This window comes from Tarenaya hassleriana, unplaced genomic scaffold, assembly GCF_000463585.1.
Source record: "Tarenaya hassleriana unplaced genomic scaffold, ASM46358v1 Cleome4, whole genome shotgun sequence".
NCBI lineage: Eukaryota > Viridiplantae > Streptophyta > Magnoliopsida > Brassicales > Cleomaceae > Tarenaya > Tarenaya hassleriana.
In genome coordinates this window covers 1140898-1163340 of record NW_010966881.1, presented here as the reverse complement: position 1 = coordinate 1163340, position 22443 = coordinate 1140898, and the positions used below count along the sequence as shown (strand labels likewise).

At 38.2% G+C, this 22443-nt stretch overlaps 3 protein-coding genes and 1 long non-coding RNA gene across 10 annotated transcripts; 1 reads left to right on the top strand and 3 right to left on the bottom strand.

The window, feature by feature from the left end:
* Nucleotides 1–23: 23 nt before the first annotated feature.
* On the bottom strand, nucleotides 24–4073 carry LOC104823311 (target of Myb protein 1-like). 2 transcript variants are annotated; one of them, XM_010554833.2, is made up of 10 exons: nucleotides 3840–4073; nucleotides 3298–3752; nucleotides 3045–3123; nucleotides 2864–2962; nucleotides 2657–2770; nucleotides 2204–2367; nucleotides 2016–2097; nucleotides 1849–1934; nucleotides 1433–1726; nucleotides 24–1312 (listed from the first exon to the last, which is right to left on the bottom strand). In XM_010554833.2, the coding sequence occupies exons 2-10, from the start codon at nucleotides 3435–3437 to the stop codon at nucleotides 664–666; spliced, it is 1707 nt and encodes a 568-aa protein (XP_010553135.1). In that variant the 5' UTR covers nucleotides 3438–3752; nucleotides 3840–4073; the 3' UTR covers nucleotides 24–663. The 2 variants fall into 2 exon arrangements, with proteins under 2 accessions (XP_010553135.1, XP_010553136.1); XM_010554834.2 differs by having other exon boundaries at nucleotides 3066–3123; nucleotides 3298–4073.
* Nucleotides 4074–4183: 110 nt separating this feature from the next.
* On the bottom strand, nucleotides 4184–6621 carry LOC104823312 (protein LURP-one-related 15). Its single transcript, XM_010554835.1, has 3 exons — nucleotides 5713–6621; nucleotides 4568–4795; nucleotides 4184–4479 (listed from the first exon to the last, which is right to left on the bottom strand). The coding sequence occupies exons 1-3, from the start codon at nucleotides 5995–5997 to the stop codon at nucleotides 4324–4326; spliced, it is 669 nt and encodes a 222-aa protein (XP_010553137.1). The 5' UTR covers nucleotides 5998–6621; the 3' UTR covers nucleotides 4184–4323.
* A 110-nt stretch (nucleotides 6622–6731) lies between these two features.
* Nucleotides 6732–8805, bottom strand: LOC104823310. The gene is made up of 2 exons (XR_773327.2): nucleotides 7842–8805; nucleotides 6732–7620 (listed from the first exon to the last, which is right to left on the bottom strand). It is a non-coding gene; the product is annotated as an uncharacterized LOC104823310 (long non-coding RNA).
* Nucleotides 8806–14179: 5374 nt separating this feature from the next.
* LOC104823308 (D-alanine--D-alanine ligase) lies at nucleotides 14180–22442 on the top strand. Of its 6 annotated transcripts, none has more exons than XM_010554828.2 (25): nucleotides 14289–14857; nucleotides 15024–15095; nucleotides 15184–15227; nucleotides 15317–15428; nucleotides 15531–15602; nucleotides 15785–15847; nucleotides 15980–16057; nucleotides 16148–16240; nucleotides 16412–16531; nucleotides 16785–16871; nucleotides 17122–17331; nucleotides 17437–17484; nucleotides 17833–18066; nucleotides 18235–18341; nucleotides 18643–18887; nucleotides 19391–19459; nucleotides 19572–19636; nucleotides 19738–19907; nucleotides 20046–20124; nucleotides 20320–20575; nucleotides 20693–20738; nucleotides 21145–21250; nucleotides 21593–21655; nucleotides 21754–21830; nucleotides 22353–22442. In XM_010554828.2, the coding sequence occupies exons 1-25, from the start codon at nucleotides 14534–14536 to the stop codon at nucleotides 22366–22368; spliced, it is 2856 nt and encodes a 951-aa protein (XP_010553130.1). In that variant the 5' UTR covers nucleotides 14289–14533; the 3' UTR covers nucleotides 22369–22442. The 6 variants fall into 6 exon arrangements, with proteins under 6 accessions (XP_019059299.1, XP_019059298.1, XP_010553130.1 ...); XM_010554826.2 differs by having other exon boundaries at nucleotides 14303–14857; nucleotides 21142–21250; XM_010554830.2 differs by having other exon boundaries at nucleotides 14304–14857; nucleotides 21142–21250; nucleotides 22349–22438.
* Nucleotide 22443: the final 1 nt, after the last annotated feature.

Genomic DNA, 22443 nt, shown 5'->3' with positions numbered 1-22443 from the left:
GGGAAAAAAGGGGGAAATTTGGTTTCACGGAAATTACATATTGTGCTCTTCATGTTCGTTCTCAGTGTCACATGGTGAGGGATTTTCAATAAGTATTCAATTTCCACAAGGGCAGAATGTCACACAGTAGGTCATATTGTCACGTGATGGACGGATCTCTGGACCGATCCACGCGGCAATTGGGCGTTTCATGGGTTCTAATCGTGCTAAGCAAGACATAAAGAAACACGGAATCTAATACGTTTATAGAAGAAAATGGAAATATAAAGTGCACGTGCTTCATCGCCTGACGCGAGTAGACCGCACGAGGCACGTCCAAGTTACTTTATTTCGTCCAATGCGTACCCCTTTGGACATTGCCTGGTCAGGAAAACATAAATCCGCGGTTCTTCGGACAGACAGTTCGGGTGCTCTGAAATCCGTGTCGCCACAATCTCGTCCGTGGCAATACTGTGTTACTTATATTTTCGACCAACATGACGCAAAGCGCACAAAACATCCCAATCAGTATTACTTTAACTCCTTGGTTTACTTTCTCTGATCCAACTGTATTTTATTGAGTTCAATTTTCAATACAATATCTATTTTTAAAAAGGAAAAGGAGAATAACATGAGATGCTCTGACCCTTCATTTCTTCTTCGTGACAGTCGGTGGTCTTTGGCTCATTTGCCACTCTTAACGCTTCCTCCTGCATTCCAGAACACATTCAGATCTTCAAATAATTTGTAAGGAGGAACGTACGGCTTCTGCACTGAGCCCGTCTCTGCTCTCGTCGATTCTTTGCTGATTCCTCTTGCAACAAACGAATTAGAGTACTGCAAATGCGTGTCTAAAACCTTCTGCTGCTCCCCCTCCCTCACCCGTTGGCCATCCACCCACGGCGGTGGTGGATACCCGTATGAAAATTGTGTCACTGATTCAAAGTGACCTCCTCCTTCTGGGTGAAGCTGAGCTTTTTGCTGGAGTTGCGATTGGGATGGTGAACCATCTTCTGCTCGAGACTGTGCCCAGGGGACGACATAGCTATTGAGCAGGATCTGCTCTGTGGAAGATTGATTGTGATGGCTACTCTGGTGGTCCAATGACTGATTCATTTGTGGCTGCGTAGAGGGCGGACCCGTGGTTGATATTGTTAGGCTTAGAAGCTCCATGATGTCCTGCTCTGCCTTCGTCATTGACGTGGGGACTTCTTGGTTGGTTAAAGCTAAATCTTTGCACTGTGATGATTGTGGCTCTGTTGTTGTGTTATCATTCTTGCCCAGAAGAAGTAGTGCCTCTTCTTCAGTCTCTTCGGCACACATTTGCACGTGCCTGCAGAATTTAGACAATGTTTTAGATATGGTAACCAGTAAGTTGAGGTTTGCGTAACAGATGATCTCGAAAATAATGACAATAGAACTATCGCAATATCGTTTTTTATAATCTCCTAACCTTTTCGCTAACTGTGCAAAGTCATCATCTTCTTCTTCTTCCTCATCAGGTTCACTTTCACTGCTCGAAGAAGAACTTACAGACTCGGGATCAATGGCGGCCGCAGAAGCAGTTCCAGCTTTCGCGTCTGGGCTTGTCTCCGATGTTCTTTCAGCAGTGATGGTGAATTTTGGTTCGGAAGTTGCAGCAAGTGAGGGAGGAAGAGAGATACTAGAGGCAATAGCATCATGTCTCGCCAGAACGCCCTGCATAGAGTCATTCAACTCCAACCCCCGTGCCAAGACCTCCCCATCCCTGAACGAAAAAGCCAGAGATATATGTCTTATTGTTGCGGCCAGATTTTCATCATGAAAGGAATACTTAAAACCGAAGATTTTGAGAAGATCAACTGGAAGTGAAGAGTTTAAGGAACAAACACGGTCGTCATGAGCATCTGGATTAGTTTCTTTTGATTAGAGCGGCAGTGGTCTACCAAATCAACTATCAGTTCATCCTTTAGAGCCTGAGAATGTGATACCAAACAACATTTATACATCAGGAACTGCAGCAGAAGATGTTTGTGACCGAGAGTTTGCAGACTTACTGAGCCATCTGCAGTAGTGACGGCTTGCACCATCTCGTTCACAAGGTCCATCACATTTCTCATTGATTCAAGGCTTGATAAGCTGAAACCACAGGCAAAAAGAAGTTACAAAAGGTTACTGGTAATATGTGACTTTATGAGAAACATAGAGTCAGATACCAAAATTGATGAATGAAGACACTGCTTACCTTAAACTCTCGATTTCAGTCGCCATTGTCTCATCGAGCCTTCTAAATGAACTGCTGGATAGTAGATTCCCAGATGAAGACTGCGCCAAACTCGGTCGAGCAATCGATGTTCTAAGCATCAGGGCTGCTTCTTGTGAACGTTCAGGGAATCTAACCCCAGAGCGCTATCATGCAGAACTATGTGTTATGTATCGTACTACAATATCACAATTAACTAATCCTAACCTGGAAACTGAAAGAGGATGGAGAAATATCATTTCCAAAGGCATTCAGGAGACAAAAACACGCTGAAGAGATAGAAGTCGAACCTAATATGAGTCAGTTTTATCAAACTGATGAACAGGAGTTGGATTGAACAATCCAGAATCATGGTAGGCCGTCAAACAGCATGTTCTATAGATTAGGATAGCTAACTATGAAAGTGAGACTAAACACGAGAACGACCGGGCTTACCCTCAACTCCTCGTACGCCCAGTTATAATGGGGGAATCTGCAAGCGACGCCCCCAAAAGCTTCGTGCCAAGTGTCCAATAAGATCAAGATTTTGTTCCTTACTTCGAAGTCCCCCTACAGAGAATCCAATCGCGCACAAACGAGTTTGATGATCAATCAGAAACTTCAAAAATGTAAGGTGAAGTCTTTGATGAAGAATCAAATCACCTTTTTTCTCACAATCCTGACCATCTCCCCAAGTAGATGTTTCTCAGCAATTTGAGAATGCAGATGCTCCCCGCAGTTTTTCACCATTGCCTCCAACAGCTACCAACAGATCATTCAAATCACGATGATGTTCTCATCATTAGCATAGCATATTCTGTTCAACACAGATATAAGAAATTACCGTCAAAGCAAGTAACTGAACTTTAGCGTTCTTGTGCTGCAATCTCCTCTTCACTGCTTTGACGGCATCTTTACCCTGCCTGGACAATTTTTCATAGACAAGCCAAATGTTAAACAACGTTCATGAAACCCGACCCCTTTCCTCCGAATCAGAGCCACATTTCTCGTTTCGCGTTCTTTGATCCTCGATTCAAATGCAAACGCCTTTTATGTAAAGAAAAAAAAAAGGGACACAAAGCCGGAAGCGGAATTACCAGTGGTGAGAATTGACGGAATCGCAGATGGCGAGGATGATGGTCCAATCAGGAGTGAGCAGGAGCTCGCTCGTGGCCTTGTCAACGGCCACCGTGACAGAAGACAGGGTGAACGAAGGAGACGAACTAGAAGCCATCATTTCATGCAGAGGATCCTTGGAAATTAAAAACGCAGGTCTCCCGTATGAGATTGAGTCTTCCTCGTCGGTGTTGCGATGGGATATTTTCCGGGAAAATATGAGGGTCTTCCCGCCATAAATAGAAGCATAAGACGAGGAGGAAGAAGAGCACGCACGTGCATAAGCTTCTGAATATCGGCGAGGAATTCGTGCGTGCGTTCAGTGCCACCACATTTAGCTCGTCCTTTCAGTGCCAACACTCGCCACGCGCATAATGCGAAATCGGCCTCTCCTTTAAATGGATTCCACAAGTCGTGGTTTATTTTGGTGCGTTTCCTTCGGGAAAAAGAAACAGGTGATACACGACGACGATTAGGAGCGCGTGAGATATACTCTCGCAAATTGCGGGTGGACGGGCTTTACCAACTTTTGTGGGCTATCCGGATCTCGTTAGTGAATAGAAAGCCCATAGTGATCTAAAGGAGGCCCAATAGTAGGAGCCCATAAACATTCAGTACGGCCTTTTCAGTCTGTTTACGACCCACTACAGAGCATGATAAAAGCCTGCCTCCACATATACAAAGCCCAACAAGTTCACCGGGTCTTTACCCGAATACATTTTTCAGAAAATCGGAAAAATCAATATGAATATTCTTCTCTCCCAAGTAAGGATTTAAATACGGGTTAGAAAAGAGTTTTGCTCCATTCTTTACCGGTTGAACCACCTAATCTTGGATAAACGAAATCCCAATTGCATAAAGAAAAAATAACATCACCAAATAATGGTCATTTATGTCACAAACGAAAACATCAGAGTTTGAGCAAAAACAAAACACGATCTAAAAATTGTTCAACATAAGACGGAACATAGACAAGACGACATAAGAACAAGGGAGGGTGTGGGTGTCTAGAAAGAACCGGAACTGGCAGCGTCTTCTCGGTTCATGTCGTCGAGCATTACGATGAGCGACACTATGAATGCATAATCCACGTTCGGATACACCGTCACCGTGAAGTTGTCTTTTCCCAACAATATGCTCTGCGCCGTGTGCTTCTTATGCATCTGTTCACATTTCCATCGAAATTCATCCATTTTTATTAAAAAGAAAAAATAAAAAAGAAAATGAAAATATTGTATTGAACCAACTTACTTGGGCGACGATGGAGTCGGAATCGCCGGCGTAAACGACGCAGGAGCGTTCGAACCAGCTCCCTTTCACACGGAAGTCGCAGCGTTTCTCGTCTTTGTTATGGGACAAGAACACGTCCAGCTTTGTCTTAAACTGAAGCATCGACGATCTCTTTACTGTGTACAGCAGATCACGTGCCTCCGTGCTCCCTCCTCTGAAAACTTGCCACCTGTCATGCATGCTCATTATCTGCCATTCACCTCACTTCCATTAGCAAACTCCCGCCCCCATGAAATCTTTTGCCTTTTTCTATCATTATTTTTTCTTTTTATACGAGTCGTCGTTTTATATTATATTTCCTGTATTTTTTGTACGCGCATCAAAGACCTGGTAGACTCCGTCAGAATATATATAAATATATTGAGAACACGAATTTATCAAAATGTGACGTTTTACCACACGAATTTTTAATTTGACAAATATCTATATCCAATTAACAAATTTTCTAAATCTATATACGAATTATCTAATTTTACTGCAATTAACTAAACAGTTCGAAATTATCCATTAATTGTTGATGGAAAGGTCGTGTCGGTTGACGTGACATGCCACGTGTAATTTTTAATTCATATTGACATGGCAAAAAATCCTAGATGACATGCAACGTCAGCCGCCACGTTACCTTCTACGTCAGCAATTAATGGATAATTTCGGACTGTGTAATTAATTGCAGTAAAATTGGATAATTCGTGTATGAATTCTGAGAAATTTGTTAATTGGGTGTAGATATTTGTCAAATTAAAATTTCGTGTAGAAAAACGTCACATTTTGATAAATTCGTGTAGAAAAATATCATTTTCCCAAATATATATATCAAAGACCTGGTAGACATATATATATTTATATTCCAAAAAAAATAGAAAATAAATAATTCAGCTGCTCAAGTAGGTGGATTGATTATGCTCAAACGAAGATAAAGGTATGTTTCCAACGACCAACCGGTGTGAATAAAAAAGGAAAGAGAATATTATCTTTAAACTAGGGATCGGCAAATTTTTTAATTTCTATATTAAGGGTAAAAAAAATTGGATTATTTATAATTTGTATCCATTTCTAGTAATTCCAAAGCCAGATCTAACAGCCAATGATTCGGGGGGGATACGTACCTTCTCTCGCAAGGTGACAACCGGAGATCCGGAAGCGTCAAGTAAGATACGCTTGTCGTGGAGACCGAACATCGGCTCTTTGACCTTAAAGAGGATGTTTCCCTTAACGTCCGTCACGACAAAGTTACCGTCTGTTAAGGTCATGACTTTCCGCACGATGGCCAGATCCACAGGGTACGGAGCGCAGTACGCAGGACTCACGATCCCTGGCGCCACCGGTTGTTGCGGCGGCGCAGCCCCGGCACCTGCACCTGCTGGGTACGCGTATACGTACGGTTGCTCCATCCTCTCTCTCTCTCTCTTTTTCTTCTTTCCTTTGGGGATTCGTTTGTTGAGTATGCAGACAAGTTTCTTTTCTCTTTTAATAGAATGGCATTGAACGGAGAGAACAAGGTGTCTATATAATCTTTGAAACGAGAAGATAAATATCTTTGGATGGAACGCGTTGATTTTCCGTGGGCAGAAAAGTCAAGGGAGAAATTTATTATTCAAATCTATTGGAGGATGAATGATATCGATTATGACAAACACAAATGGGGAAACAAAATAGAAAAAGATTCGGATTGGAATTTGTCCGGTTTTTAATGGGAGTAGTGGCAGTTTTTTTTTTAATTTTATTTTAGGGTTTATTATTTAAATGTTGAGAGGAATTTTCAATGGGTTTTCAAAAACCATATAGGATACTTTAACGGCGTGGGCCGATTCGATTCCAATTAAATAAATGTAAGGTTAATAAGGTTAATAATTAGGCATGGTTTTATAAATGTTTGATGTGAATAAAAAAAAAATCAGTAAGATTTTGCATAACGCGTTGAATGGGCCACGGTTTCCACGCATTCTCTGATCTTCGGCGAAGCCTACTTCATGGATGGGCCTACATCCATCCAGATGGCTCTTCTATTCTAGGTCCTGGCCCTCGTCATGAATTCCAACAAGAGGCCCATTTTAATAACTTAGCCCAATCAGTTATATATATATATATATATATATATATATATATATTGCTGGGGAAATATTTCATGCAAGCCTTGCCTTAAATAGTGATCAGATAGATACAAGTGTAAATGGACATTGTCAACTATATAATGAATATAATATATATACGTATATAAAAAGTTATAAACGATAAATAATAAAAGAAAAAATAATATAATAATGAGACTTTTGGGGGTTGATTTGGGATATTGGTGTCAAATGACAACCTGTACGAGATGGAAAAGACAACCATACCCCTTTCCCCTTTTGAATTAAATTAACGGCACCGCCAAGGAGAGCTAGAGACAGTACAAAAGGATATATATATATATATGTAAGTATATATGTATATTAAGCATAATTTGTTTTACCAAACATCTCATAGATAAATATATAAATTACTAAATATATGGTTTTCCATAACAAAATAAATTACATTGCATATTATATATCATTATCATTATTATTGTGATTTATATATATAAGGAATACAACAGAAAGAAATCAGCGCATGCGCAACCGCTTATAGAGCTTATAATCTTTTAAAATTATGCATTCTATGTTATTGTCCAATTGCACGCACACACCCACCCATATCCCCCAGATTCATGAATTCTGCTTAATTCATAGACATGTGCATGTGCATGTACATGTACATGTACGTATCTGAGTCATTCACACACATTTATATGTAGTTAAAATTGGCATGGAAGGACGAACTTATACGAATTGGGAATGATAATACCGACGAGACAATTTATGATTTGAGGAATATTCTTTTGCTTAAATAGTATACAATCCATTAATAATCACATCCAATAAAAAAATGCCGGCAGTGATATTTAATTATTTACAGTAATCTATATGGTGGGTGGAGCTAATTGATTACAGTGCATCAAACACCGGATTGATAACACCTAGGCCCATTTGTTCCTGCAAATTACATCCCATGCTCAAAGATCGTTGTCATATCATGCCATTAATGTACAAAATTTCATATTTATGATAATTAGTAACCCGGAAATAATATTAACTAGATCATAATTGTCATCCACGTCCTGTTAATCCAAAAAATGTGAAATATGATTGCATGAGATTATAAAATTTTTGGATGGCGCAATACGCCTTAACTAAAGCGTGTATTACATACATACCCGATGTCTCCGAGAGGGAGGCTTCACTTGCATGGAGTGTGCTTACTCTGTAAACTTCATTGTACATATATAGACGTGTACATTAGACACGCATTTTCTATATACAGATACGCATGTGCATGTACATTAATTTACACATGTATACGAATATAGATACAATATATAGGGAGGAGGGAGAAATGGATATGTAATGGAGTGACCAAGGTGAGTGTGGTCATGATGGGGAAGATGGGCACATGAACAACCAACTCATTCACACACCAAACAACCACCGGACATATATATATATATATATATATATATATTGACCCTCATGTACCCCCGTGACTTTCAGACCAAAAAAACCCCTACATCACTTTTATCATCAGAGCATATCCTATAAATGTGTATATATATGCATATCTATTGTCTTTTAGATATGTACCCGTTAAGGCTGTCTCTATATTAGTCTGTGTATATATATAGCTATATCAATATATGGGTGTATATGTATAGAGGGAGAGATTCAAATGGCATCATGTTGATGTGTATATACATGCACGTAGAGAAATGAAACTGGATCGCACCAAAAATATATGTATATATGCGTGCATTTGGCGAATGAATGTGTGTGTGTGAATGTATGTGCGATATCTCTATGGATGTAGAGAGGGAGGATGGGATGAGTTAGTAATGCACGTGCCCTGCTTCTCCATCTTGCTCAACACTCACCTTCTCTTGTCATCTCTCTCTCTCTCTCTCTCTCTCTCTCTCTCTCTCTCTCTCTCTCTCTCTCTCTCTCTCTCTCTCTCTCTCTCTCTCTCTCTCTCTGGGGGCAAATATGATACAAGAGAGAGACGGAGAGAGCAGATATGATAATGGAGAGATTTGGGAGGCAGGTAGAGAGCAACCAATGTATTCAGTGATTTCTCATTTATAGCAAATGGGGGAGAGTGAGGCATTCCCACTCTTCTCTTGGTGCCTATATAACCAAATATTTCAACCCTTTATTATAACTTTCATTATATACATTATGGAAATACTGCAAAAAAAAAAAAATCCAACTTTATGTATATATGTTTGGCATCGTTACTTATAAGCTACGGATATTAAAATATAGGATATTTCTAATTTGATTATTAACCTTTATCAATTCCAAATTAATTTATCAACAATAAGTACATGCCTTTTTATTTCTCCCGGAAATAAAAAAACAAATACAACCGACGCAAAATCAACCAAAACAAATTCCGAATTTGAAGAGAGGGTTGTGGGTTAAATCTTGAACGCTGGATTTGCGCGTATAATTTCGAGAAACCATGTTTTGCATGTAATAGAAATTGGAATCCAAACTTGAAAAAAAAAATATTAATTAACAAAATCTAAGGAACGGTGATGATAATTTCCCCAATCTATAGAGATATTTATTGGTAGTATACATTAATAATTTAGGATTCAGAACAATCTCGTGAATTACAGCGAGAAAGAGAAAAGGGGAAGGCATGGCGGACCCATGAACATGCAACCCAAAAACCCTGCCTTAATCACGTTCGTATGGCTAAGGACCACGGGACCGCACCAAACTGTAACTACACACACACACACACATATGTTTATATATGTATATATATATATATAGTTCGTGATTTACAATTTATATAATTGTCTTTACAGTGAAACGGCTTTTAAAATAAACTAAAACGAATCGTGTTTCAATTTGAATACGATGTTTCTTTCGAGAAATATAAAAATTATCCATTCAAAATAACAAATATATGTAAAAGCACTAGGATTCAACTTTTTTTTAATGTGAACAATTTCGTGTTATTCATATATACAAAAAAAAAGGTTGGTCCTAAATATTTGTAGAAATACATATAGAATCGTTAAAATCTTAATTTGATTATAAATGGGATTAGATAGGAACTTTGATTTTTAAGGGAAGATTATTTATGGCGAAATCATTAAATAGTGTCACTCGACAGCTCATTTACTTTTCTCCCTTTTCAGACGTCAAGGTAGGGAGCCCTCTTAAATTTTCTCGTACCAAATTTGATCATCTAAGCGATCTCTACTTGTTCTAATTATATCCGATGCATGCATGCTCTAATCCGCCTTTTTTAAAAATAAAAAATAAAGTAGACGCAATTTTTCGACCGACAAAGCTATATGCTAATAAACACACACATCAATATATTTTGGCGGCGATAATTTATTATATGCAACACAAACAAGGCACAGTAACAGTAATTTTTCTTCTATTATATATATATATATATATATATATATATATATATATATATATTGCATCTTTAATAGAATTGGTATCTCCTCGCATGGATTATTGAAAAAGACGGTTGAACAAACACTACATCGTTGAATACAAAATTCGAAAATTGTCCGACATATATAGTTATTAAAGATGTGATATTATTTTTATTACTGTGATTATTGTCGATGGAAATAATAGATACATAGATAGGATCCATCATCTTCAGAAAGGAGTCATTTTCCATGCCCACTTGTCCTTCCATTGTGAAAATCGTTTAGATGCTTCTCTTGTCTCGAAATCATGTCCTGTCTTTTACATCTCTTATCCTAACTCCACCCTAAATTTATTTCATGCGCATCTAGGAGCCGACTATGCTATATATATATATATATGATTTGTGAAATATTGGATATTTTGCGAAGTTGAATAGGATTAGGGTTACAAATATAAACGTTATAACAAATCTGTATATCCAAATCTATATGAGCCATTAATGTAACCCTGAGGTATAACCTACGGGATCGTTTCATTACTTATTTAAACTTTGGTTATTACCACTCGTGAATTAATTACTTTGGACGTTCGCGTTTTATTCCGAGAGAATAAGTTTTTTTTTTTTTTGGAATTTATTTGAATTGGACTAAACGGGTTTTCAGGACAATTATTACTAATAACGACAATTAATTAGCTTGTCGAGGCAGGTGGTTTGGGGAGGCAAAAGTGGAATTGGATGATACAACTTAGGGATATTCATTGATTCGGAATCATGATGATACATACTTAATTAGTGTCCTAATCCCCTAATTATCTATCACACAAAAAAAAAAAAAAAAAAAACGGAGAGCCCTTTCGTTTTCACGAGGAACAAGATGAGAGAATACATGTCCTCTTCAATAGATCATGGGAAATCTCTAGCAGCCTATGAGCAGATAATGGAATAAAGATCCGATCTACAAAAGCTATCTATGATCGTGGACCATTTCGAAACAATCAAACTACGTTTACATGCGTTTTTCATTGTGTTGTGTTTGTGGGTCCATCGATCCTTACAAAACGATACATACGATTTCTTCTCCCTCCTTTTTTTTCCTCACCATGTAACAACAAATTTTGTTAAAACCTCGTATTTAGTCGCCCCTTTTATTCAAATTACAAACGTTTATTGCTAAAATTCAACGTAATCTTTTAACCCCCAAGAAAAAAGCTCTACGTAATAATTTTCATGAATGTTAATAATGTATAAAATAAACTATGGGTGTAAAATGGGTGGTTTGGCCCAGCCCAGTCCGGACCATTCCGATATGAAAATATTTTAGTCCAGTCCATTTTTTTCACGAGCCAAAAATAGACCAGTCCAGTCTAAATCGCTTTAATTCGTGAGCCAAACGAGTCGATTCGTGAGTCAAATATATAATTTTTTAAAATATTTAAACTATTTTAAAAATATTGTAAAATATAATAAAATTTTTAAAATTTTAAACAAAACAAACTAAATATCTAATAAAAATACAATTTTTATATAGAAATATTTAAAATTATATAAAATTTTTAAAAAAATATTTTTTTCTATCCCAAAATGAGTCAGCCCGTAGATCCACCGAGTTGGTCCGTTTAGCCCGTTTTTTTTTTCTGAACTCAAATATTTTGAGTTCGGCTCGGAAAATTATGGACCGGCTTGCGAACCAACCCTAACCGGGTTCGTTCTACATCCTAAAATAAACACATAGGTGTCGTGGAGATGATGAGATGACACAGGGGGCTTTGCGCTGTGGAGAGTGATGGAGATGTAAGTGGGGAAAACAAGTGTGGGAGAATAATACCGAAACAGAAGTAACGCCAAAAGGGTCTGCGATCAAGTTGACGATAGGCTTTTTGTAAACAAAAGGAGTGGACTACCCTTTTGCCATTTCTTTAATGTGACATCACCTTCTACATTTACAAATATTTTCTCCTTTTATCAGTAACTTTGCGTAAACTAATTATTTAGGGGGTTTTGTATTTCCGTAACGTTAATATGCATATTAGAAACTGCTGCATGGTAGATTTAATAAGAATCGGCATGTATATATATATATAAGGTTACTAGAAAGAAAATTGGAGGTATGGGTTAAGAATTAATGTGGGGTTGAATAAAAATTGAAATGGAGGACAAAACACGAGGAAATGGTTGCCATTCGGACATAATAGATAAAATAGACATCTCATCGAATATCTACGTGGCTTGACGTATTTATTTATGGTCCATGACCAATTAAAAAGACGATGAACAACACAAACCCATTAACAAAATCAATCACTTACAAAGTTATCATGTAAAATAAGAATCCAAATCACAAGTTATCTTTTTGATATAAAAAAATATTAGACATTCTTATATTTATATTGCATATTTTAAAGGCAAACATATAACAGAGTTTCATATTTGATTTTTATTTTTAGATGATACTATTGTCGTGCAAATTGCAGATACTAGGGTTGGGTATGGGTCGGGTATCCTGAGTTTTTGGGTACCCGGACTTCGTCTTCGTCTTTGCGAGTTTTGAAAAAATATTATCTCGTTTTCGTTTTCGTGAAATCTGGATACCCGTGGTTCGGGTATCCGTCGCTGAACTCGATTACTGAGGGCACTCAAACCCGTCCAATTCTTTATAAGATGTCAACTCGGAAGCAGATGGTTATTCATTCGCTTCTCAATATAAAAATATTTTTAATAATTATCATAAATATATCAAAATATCAGGGATATAATTGTCATTTTATTCGTATCCGGGTATCCGAGGATACTCGTCGCTATTCAAATAAAACCCGGATTCGAATCCGCAAGCCATATTTTTGACTTTATCAAATCCGTTTTCGTCTTCGTTATATAAGGGATACCCGTGTTTCGAGTATCCGTGAGACCGGGTACCCGAAAACCTGCAGGTTTCAAGTACCGGCACCCACCCCTAGCAGATACCCCCAAAGCCTATCTATGCAGCGCTTGTGTAATTAATTTAACACCACCATCCACACATCAGAATAAATATGTAATAGTTGTGATATTTATTGTTTTGTAGTTGAAAAAGCTAATTAATAATTGAGGAAAATACGAAACAAAGGGTTTGATTGGATAATATAGTTTTAAATTCGATTAGTAACAAAATCAGGTGGCAGACACATCTCACGAAATCAGGCACTTAAAAGACTGATATGATCGGTACTGTTCCTGAGCCAATTCGATCTAATAATAAACAAATGAATTATTTGTAACATCCAGATGCGTCGCCACTACTTAATCCAAGCCGTTATAATTTAATTTAATTTAATTTTTTGGATATACCACGAATTATAAATTGATATATCGAAAATAATGATTTTTATCAGTCATTTCTTTTCCAAATGGAATGAACGTCACCCTCTATTTCGTCCATGCAGTCCGAAAAACTCCGAATGATCGGGAGGATTAATCACCGATCATCTTTAGATAAACACGATTAACTAAGCGGTAAAAGATTGATCTGATTAAAAGATAAAGATGTTTAATCATCTGTGCCAACTTTTCAGATTTTTAGCGGACACAAAATAGAGAGTAATAAAAACACAGCAGTGGGTGTCATAATAATGTGACCAACAAGACATGGATGAAAAGACACGCTGACCAACGACCACTAAAATTATTATTTAAATCGTGGGGTGATGGAGAGAATGATTTGTAATTATGACAATTTCATAAAGCTCGACAATGGAAAGGGGGACACCGATTGAGACGGAGATGGAGATGGAGATGGTGGTGGCACCACTCACACCAACCTCTATTCATTTTATATATCAACAATCCACCCATCGTAAAAATAATACGTATTCCGTTGTCACACCCACTCCCATATCAATTCCAATAACTACTCCAAAATACATTATCTTTTTTTTTAAAAAAATGAATATATATATATATACTTATTATTGATTTACAGAGATATTTAAATTTATGCATTTCCTTATCACAACCATCTTTTACAATATTTGTTTGTTGATATTTGAATTTTACAGTAAACTAGTTCTTATTATGGATTCCTTCTTCTTCTTCTTCTCTGTGATGTTAGCATTCAATGCTAGCTCGTATAAATCTTTAAACCATTGGAATGGTGACAAATATATTTAAACTGTATGCTCGGGCGGATGTTCATGGACCGTGGGAAATTCAATGTGGGTTAAACGTAGAAGCCCACTAAACATTGTGAAAGCCCATTCTAGACATATTTGGGCCCAAATGGACCACTGATGCCATCGGAAGTCTTTCGGACGACACGTGGAAGGCTCTCGCCCTTTCCGGAGCCTGGTGTGAAGTTTGCAACGGTCAAATCGAGGTGATTAGTGATTACTCTGCTGGAAGATAGCACCGCCCGTCAAAGAGCTATACGGGTTCTACAAAGAAAATTCAAGAGAGAAAAGTTTTGATTCCCGAATGGCTTCCATGGCGATCGGCGTCTGCCTCTCGATGCTTCACCGCGGCAGAGGAGGAGACGACGGAACTTTTCCGGCGGCAATGGATTTGAAGCTGGAGCAGAAGAACTCGCTGTGCAAGTATACATGGGGTTCGCCGAGGGCGGAGAAACTTTCCATCGCCGGCGCTGGTGCAACGCGAGACATCCTGGAGGCGTTGGTGTATGGAGAGGAGAAGGTGCGGTGGAAGGATAGGATTCTGAGAGTTGGAGTCATCTGCGGAGGTCCATCGGCGGAGCGCGGGATTTCTCTCAACTCTGCGAGATCAGTTCTTGATCACATTCAGGTTCCTTAATCATGCGAATCTTTTGTTCTCCGGAATTATTGAGTTTAATTTCGGTGATTCCTGCGTTTCTCTCCTCTTCGTATTCGCGCTCTGGTTCGTCTTATGATTCTGAATCCGAATGTTTTTTCGTTTGGGTTTTGAAATTTCTTGAATGATATTTCCTCAGGGAGACAACGTAACTGTGAGCTGTTATTATATAGATCCAGATCTCAACGCTTATGCAATTTCCTCCGCCCAGGTTTGATGCGTCGTGCCCTAAGTTGAGCATTTCTATATATTGCCTTGTGTCTTGACTATTTCGCCTTTTTGTTTTGTGAAATTTTCAGGTGTACTCGAATACTCCTGCAGATTTTGATTTTAAGGTGGAGAGGTGAGCTATAGAGTGTAGAGGGGGTTCCGAATTGTTATGGGACAGTAAATATCGGAAAAGCTGAGAGGTCAGTTTGGTTGGTGTTGTAGCCTTGCGCAAGGATTCTCATCATTATCTGACTTTGCGGAGCATCTTGTTTCTACCGTGGACATTGTTTTTCCAGTCATTCATGGTCGATTTGGTGAAGATGGGAGCATCCAGGTTTCTATTTTGTTGGAATGCTTGGACTCATTGGATTTTTATTTTCAATGTGAAGTTGTAATGACATGGAATCTCACAAAGCAATCTGTCAATGCGATGCAGGAGCTGTTGGAAAAGTACAACATTCCATTTGTGGGCACTGGACCAAGTGAATGTCGCCGAGCCTTTGACAAGGTCAAGAAGATGGCTCGATTTCTAGTTTTCGATCATAACTATAACGAAACCTGCTTAGTTTCTGTTTCAACTGGTGATGTTTCTTGTGAGATGAACTTCGAATCCATCCTGGACATTTTACCCGACATTAATCTGCAACTTGATTAGGGCGGTTCTAATTATTTTCTTTTAACTGTGAGCAGTATGAGGCCTCCTTGGAGCTCAGAAAGCATGGTTTCATGACAGTACCGAGCTATTTGGTGCAGGTAGTATCTTGTATTAGCAGATGTGTTGGTTTGTTCTGCAGTCAGTTTGTTGTTCATGAGTGAAAACAAGATACATTGTGGATTCAAATTTCTGGTTCATGATATTCTTCCTTTTATTAAAACTGCACTCAGGGAACTGGAGCTGATGAAAATGAAATGTCGCGGTGGTTTTCTGATAACCAGCTGAACCTCCAATCGGGAAAAGTCGTGGTAAGCATCCAGCTTGGTTTCAGCTGAAAGAAAATGGTATCCATTTTCTCCCCGTTGTTTTTATCTGCTTTTCACGTCTGTCTATTTTAGGTAAAACCAGCAAGAGCAGGATCCAGCATTGGTGTCAAGGTTGCTTACGGCGTATATGATTCCCTTAAAAAAGCCAAAGAACTTATTCTAGAGGTAGGCTTTGTTGGAAGCTTGAGAAAATTGATTAATAGACAAATAATCTATCTTTAACAAAAAAAAAAAGAAGAAAAACAAAGGATGCGGGGAAATAGATGATGCAAATAAGTTATTTTCTGGAAATCAAGGGGTGCCCCATGTATTAGATGCTCCTCTTGTGTCTGACAGGGAATTGATGATAGGATCATTGTTGAGGTCTTTCTTGAAGACGCTTGTGAGTTCACGGCCATCGTTGTTGATTTTGGTTCTGGTTCTGATTGTTGTCCCGTCGTGCTATTGCCCACTGAGGTAAGCTCACGTGCAGTTTTCTGAATTTCACTTGTTGAGAACTCAGCCTGAATTTCCGAACTTTTCTTTTTGCCTCGATTAACCATCAAGATTCATGCAAAGCATTGTTTCCATGTGGATGATGTAAATATTAATGTGTTGCTCGTAAGAAACTATTTATGTCAAATATGGGATAGCGTCCTGCACCTACTGTTTTATGTGGTATTTCATTACCTTAGCAGTGTGAATTCTTTCTTACTAATCTAAATCATAGGTGGAGCTCCATTTCCATGACAGTGGAAATGCAAGGGAGGAAGATACAATCTTTGACTACCGAAGAAAGTATCTTCCCACACAGCAGGTAAGAAAAGAACAGAACTCTTGCATTTTCAATTAAAAGATTGTTAATGGTATGTCCCAAACACTTACCACTTTCCTATATACTTTAGTCTTTTAATCTTTCTCTTTGTTTTTAAGGTTTGCGGATTTAGAAATGTTATTCAACAACCTTTATGTATATATTTGATAAATGAATATTTATTTTGCAAATCTTCAAGGAAAATCCTGCATTAAATGATTGGTATCTTAATGTTTATTTTGTAATTATATAGGTGACTTATCACACTCCTCCTCGTTTTCCAATCCACGTCATCAAAAGTATTCGGGAAGAAGCTGCACTTATATTCCAGAAACTTAGTTTACGAGATTTTGCTCGTATTGATGGATGGTATTTGGCTCCTACTTCATATCTATTATCTTCTAGAGGAGATGAATCTGAGAATACTGAGTCAGGAGCAGTTGTATTTACAGATATCAATCTGGTAAGCAAATTGGAGGACTCCCGGGCTTTGTACCAAGTGGAATTTCTGTCTTTTTCGTTTTTATTAGTTGTAAATCTCAGATGTATTATTTAACTGCTTTATCAGATAAGTGGTATGGAGCAAACCAGCTTTCTCTTCCAGCAGGCATCTAAGGTGATTATATATACCCTAACATTGACAGGTTTGTTACATATGTGCTTATTATGCGTTTGCCTTTAAAATAATTGTTCCCTATCATTCCCAACGTTTAAAAATTGCGCTTGTGGTCTTCTGGCATTTAGATACCTATACACCTCCACCTAATAGATGAGAAGTCTTACGACGATGACTTACATTCACGTTTCTCGTCTTTGTTGAGTGATGAATTATTTTCAGCACTTACATATGCTCCTTATTGATTATTGACAGCGAAATGAACATGAGGTCTTAGTGAGATTTAGCTTCTCTGCATACTCATTATTATGTCTTCTTCTTTGATGCACACTAACTTCTTACGCCCAGGTTGGATTTTCACATTCGAATATTTTGCAAACAATTATACACCGTGCTTGCTCAAGGTTTCCTAGTCTTGCATGGTATAATTCTGGATCGAATCATTTGCCTCAAGAATCAACCTTGAAAGACTCTGAGGCCAACCAGAAAGTGTTTGTCATATTTGGAGGAGACACTTCAGAACGACAAGTATCCCTTATGAGTGGAACAAATGTTTGGCTCAATTTACAAACATTTGGAGATGTAAGTTGAAACAAGGGTAGCATTTTACGCAATCTGCAATTGAAGTGTAACCACACGACTTATAAGATGTGATGTTCACAGGGCATATTTGGTAGAACTAAAATTGCTGATTGCTACAACTCTGCTGTCAGAATATTATCTAACATTGGTTGTCTTGGTGTTTTACAGCTAAAAGTAACTCCTTGTTTGCTTTCCCCTTCACGTAACAGCAGATCTGGTACAGCTTCCAATGAAAAAGTATCAGATTTCGACAACAGAGAAGTCTGGTCTTTGCCGTAAGTTTTTATCTCTTGAGCAGTACGCCTTTTTTTGTATGAAACTGTGTCAGTATATCAATAGATATTGACAGAGATAGAAGATAGTTTACTGCCTATATAAAAGAAAAGGAGACTCATAACCGTGTTGATATCCATAAGAATTAAGCTCATAAGGACAGGGGTAAGGAATTATGACATTTCACTTGCTTATATATGAAAATAATGTAATTCTTCTTTGTGATCATGTTATGTCAGTAGATATTATTAGCGTGTTGTTGCTTCGTGAACATCTGGAAGTTTTTGTTTTCTGTTTTCTCAGCTACTCTCTTGTGCTAAGGCACACTACGGAGGAAGTTCTTGCAGCATGCTTGGCGGCAATCGAACCCACTCGAGCTGCATTCACATCTCTGCTGCAGAATCAAGTGATGGAGAATCTTATGGATTGTTTAAAGAACCAAAGCTGGTTTGCAGGATTCGATATAGCAGATGATCTGCCTGCGAAGTTTTCTTTAAAAGAGTGGATCAAGCTTGCAAAGGAAGCTCAAGCGATCGTTTTCATTGCTGGTCTCTTTCTTCGCTGCCTTAACTATGGTTTTGAATGTTGTGGGGTGTGTAATAAGGCACATTTTGTACTAGGTCCAAACCAATTGCAGTGAGCTCATAGGTAGAGAACTCTTCCTTGAAAGCTAACCACCAACCTATTCCTAGATTTGTAAGCCATTAACCTATCCTATAACTGCTGGTGGCCTCTCTGGTTTAACCAGTTTGTCTTCTCCTAGTATATCCCCTTTTACATGGCCTGCCTTAGCATGGGTTTTTCTTGTGATACCAAATTAGTCATTACCTGTATCATGTTAAGATAAGCCAAAGACTACAGGCACTTAAACTCAACAGGCAGCTTGTTAGAAGAAGGAGTCACTGGATTTATAAGCTATTAACCAATTTTATGCTTGGCTGATGTGAGATCAATATAGAGTACTTTTATTCTGTATGCGTCTTATTCGTTTTTGTGGTGAGACCTTAATGCACTTTTTCCTTCTCATTTTCTTGCAAATGTTAATTGCCAGTGCATGGAGGAATAGGGGAGGATGGTACACTTCAAGCATTATTAGAGGATGAAGGAGTTGTTTACACAGGTTCATTCTACATTACTCTTTAGCAGGCCATTGTCTGTTGGATTTTTTGCTGTTGTATAAAATGGCTTCTCATTTTTCTGGTGTTTTTTTAATCCTTTGTTCTTAAATAAAGGTCCCGGAGTACTGGCTTCAAGAACATGCATGGATAAGGTCATGACATCGCAGGCTCTTACTCATGTATGGTAAAGAGTAGATATACCCTTTGGGCTAGTTTATGAAAATTTGGGTGGAATGCCTTTCAGTATAACAACGGTTTGCAATTCATGAACAACCAACAGCTTTCAGAGTTTGGAGTTCTTACCATAAGCAAACATGTTGAGAGAACAGAGGATTTACTGAATGGGTCTGTACCAAAGATTTGGCATGATTTGACCACCAAACTTCGGAGCCTGATGCTGTGTGTTAAACCAGCTAGTGATGGATGCTCGACTGGTGTCGCAAGACTAAGGTAATTCTCATATTTTTGCTACCAAGGATGTGAAAGTATTGCTGATATAGCTAGTTTCACCTATTGAAAGACACTGCTCTTCCCCTTTCCTCCTTGTTACACTTTATATGTTGCCTTTTTCCTTCTGGGTTTGTGTAGTTCCTCTGAAGACATTGCTACGTATATACAAGCTTTGAAGGACCATTTACCAAGAATTCCCCCAAATACTTTTTCTAAGGTAAAGAATAATTATTCTGTTGTGCAAGTAGAGTTATGTTTGTGCGACTTGGTGTAGTGGAATTGTTGACGGATTGTTAGGTCAACTGATTCACCACATGTCAATTTTGGGTTTTAATAAATAAACACTTATAAAGTAGAATTATGGGATATAATCCTTTTTTATTTGCCCTCTCCCTCTCTATCTACTTGCCAGGCACATGGGATGATCGAGATGCCAACTCCTTCTCCAGAGCTCTTGATTTTTGAACCATTCATAGAGACTGATGAGATCATAGTTTCGACCAAAACCATAGGTGAAGACAGGCGGAGACTCTTCTGGAAAGGTGACAGCCGCTGGGTAGAGATAACAGTTGGTGTTATTGGAAAGCGAGGATCAATGCATTCACTGAGTCCTAGTGTCACTGTCAAGGAAACTGGCGGTATTTTGTCCCTTGAGGAGAAATTCCAAGGTACGATTCTGATATATGAAACTTTTGTTTTCTATTGGCAAGGCTCTAGGAACACTAGTTATCCACCACGGATACTAAATCTATGACATGTTAATACTATTCCCTGATGTTTCACAGGCGGCACTGGCATAAATCTAACGCCACCCCCAACATCAATTATGAGGTTTGTGAATAACTTTTGTTTTCATTCTAATGTATGAAACTTTATCTAGTACTTGTGTGAGCATTTGAACGCACATGGTCCCAATCCAATTTCGCTGAAAAAAAGAGAGATGAAAGTAAGATTTGCTAGATTTTTGGTGGGAAAAATCCTCTAATATGGGCCTAAGAATCAGTGACCAGGAGAGCATTTTGCTATATAGAAAAAGGGAACTAGAAGTTAAAACATATCAAGGATATAAATTGGTAAAACATATATTGACTGGATATGAAAAAGATCCTAACATGATTGAAAAATGGTTCCAAACACAGGCTTCCATGAGGAAAAGTTCAAACACTGTGCATAGTGTGTTACTGATATAAAATAGGCGTCTTTGAAACCTAAGTGATTCAAGTTCATGTTTCAGTAGCGAAGCTGTTGAGAGATGCAAACAGCATATTGAGCTAATTGCCAATACTCTGCAATTGGAAGGGTTTTCACGCATTGACGCATTTGTTGATGTTGATACTGGAGAGGTATGTCCCATATATTTCTTGTATATACTACTTGTAGCGAAAGGGGAAGAGAAGAACCTATGATTATAAAAGAACAAGTCAATCCTACGTCCGAGTTTATTTTATGGCAATATATTAAAGAACAAAAGTTAAAATGTTAAGTTCGAGGCCCAGACAGAGAATGGGATTTTGCCCAGATAGGAACTTTAGAGTAGTTGAAACTAGTCTGTTGCCAGATACTATTTTAGCTCAAAGACTATCTTAGAGAATTTGTAAGAATTTGACACCTTCGAAGAAGATACACTCGCCCTCGCAAATATAACATATCTCTCTAATAAAAATAATTTTTGGGCAATTCTGCAGGTGTTGGTGATAGAGGTGAACACAGTGCCCGGAATGACTCCGTCCACTGTCTTGATCCATCAGGTAACCAGCTGGGAGCGTACATTTCTCTTCTCCATCAAACGTAATTACCAGCATTGACACGAAACTCTGTTGTGGATATGTTTTGCTGAAACCCTCAGGCATTAGCAGAGGATCCACCGATGTATCCTAGTCAGTTCTTCCGTAGACTGCTTGATCTTGCGTCAGAAAGATTCAAGTAAGGATTTTATTACGCAAGACATTTCTGTTACAGCTGTGTTTGCACACGTTGTCTGTATAACATAAAAAAAGTCACAAAATATACTCTGAAAAATGGAGGATGAGTGCGAGTAAATATGTCCCTCGCTCTTAGCTCTGCAATAGGATATGGGTTTGGTTTCTCTGTAAATTAAATGCCTGCATGTTTGAGCTCGGAATGATGAGTTGGTGGATTGTAATCAGCATGTTTCCAGTGAATGGAGAGTCTTATTTGATCAATGTCTATTTGTTCTGATAGTGATGTTCAAGCATATGCCTTTTTGCCTTCTCTGTTATCATCATCGTTTGTACCCAAATTTACCACTAATTTGGTTTATGTTCTATTTGCATGATTTTTCCTTTTGTCATTCTTCCTTCTGATATAGGATGGTCTGTTGATTTTGTAATCAATTGGGTAATAGTTTTGTATTCACCTAGGTTTTTAGATAGGACGTATGATATAATATCAGTTTTCGCTGAATCTGTGCTATACGGTAGGTAGGTACTGTATGGGATGAAATAAAGTTGTCCTATCGTTAAGGAAAGAAAATGACGAGAGCGGAGGCAAATTCGAAACGCGGGTGCAATTCTGC

Excerpts from the sequence above, each read along its gene's own strand:
- LOC104823311 (XM_010554833.2), bottom strand. The coding sequence starts at position 3,437 with ATGATGGCTTCTAGTTCGTCTCCTTCGTTCACCCTGTCTTCTGTCACG. Across the intron at positions 2,771-2,863 it reads TCAGGATTGTGAGAAAAAAG|GGGGACTTCGAAGTAAGGAA; the intron begins GTGATTTGATTC and ends GATTCTCTGTAG. Across the intron at positions 1,313-1,432 it reads TTTGCACAGTTAGCGAAAAG|GCACGTGCAAATGTGTGCCG; the intron begins GTTAGGAGATTA and ends TAAATTCTGCAG.
- LOC104823312 (XM_010554835.1), bottom strand. The coding sequence starts at position 5,997 with ATGGAGCAACCGTACGTATACGCGTACCCAGCAGGTGCAGGTGCCGGG. Across the intron at positions 4,796-5,712 it reads TTGTCACCTTGCGAGAGAAG|ATAATGAGCATGCATGACAG; the intron begins GTACGTATCCCC and ends GGTGAATGGCAG. Across the intron at positions 4,480-4,567 it reads CCGACTCCATCGTCGCCCAA|ATGCATAAGAAGCACACGGC; the intron begins GTAAGTTGGTTC and ends AAATGTGAACAG.
- LOC104823308 (XM_010554826.2), top strand. The coding sequence starts at position 14,534 with ATGGCTTCCATGGCGATCGGCGTCTGCCTCTCGATGCTTCACCGCGGC. Across the intron at positions 15,096-15,183 it reads ATGCAATTTCCTCCGCCCAG|GTGTACTCGAATACTCCTGC; the intron begins GTTTGATGCGTC and ends TGAAATTTTCAG. Across the intron at positions 18,888-19,390 it reads AGCGATCGTTTTCATTGCTG|TGCATGGAGGAATAGGGGAG; the intron begins GTCTCTTTCTTC and ends GTTAATTGCCAG.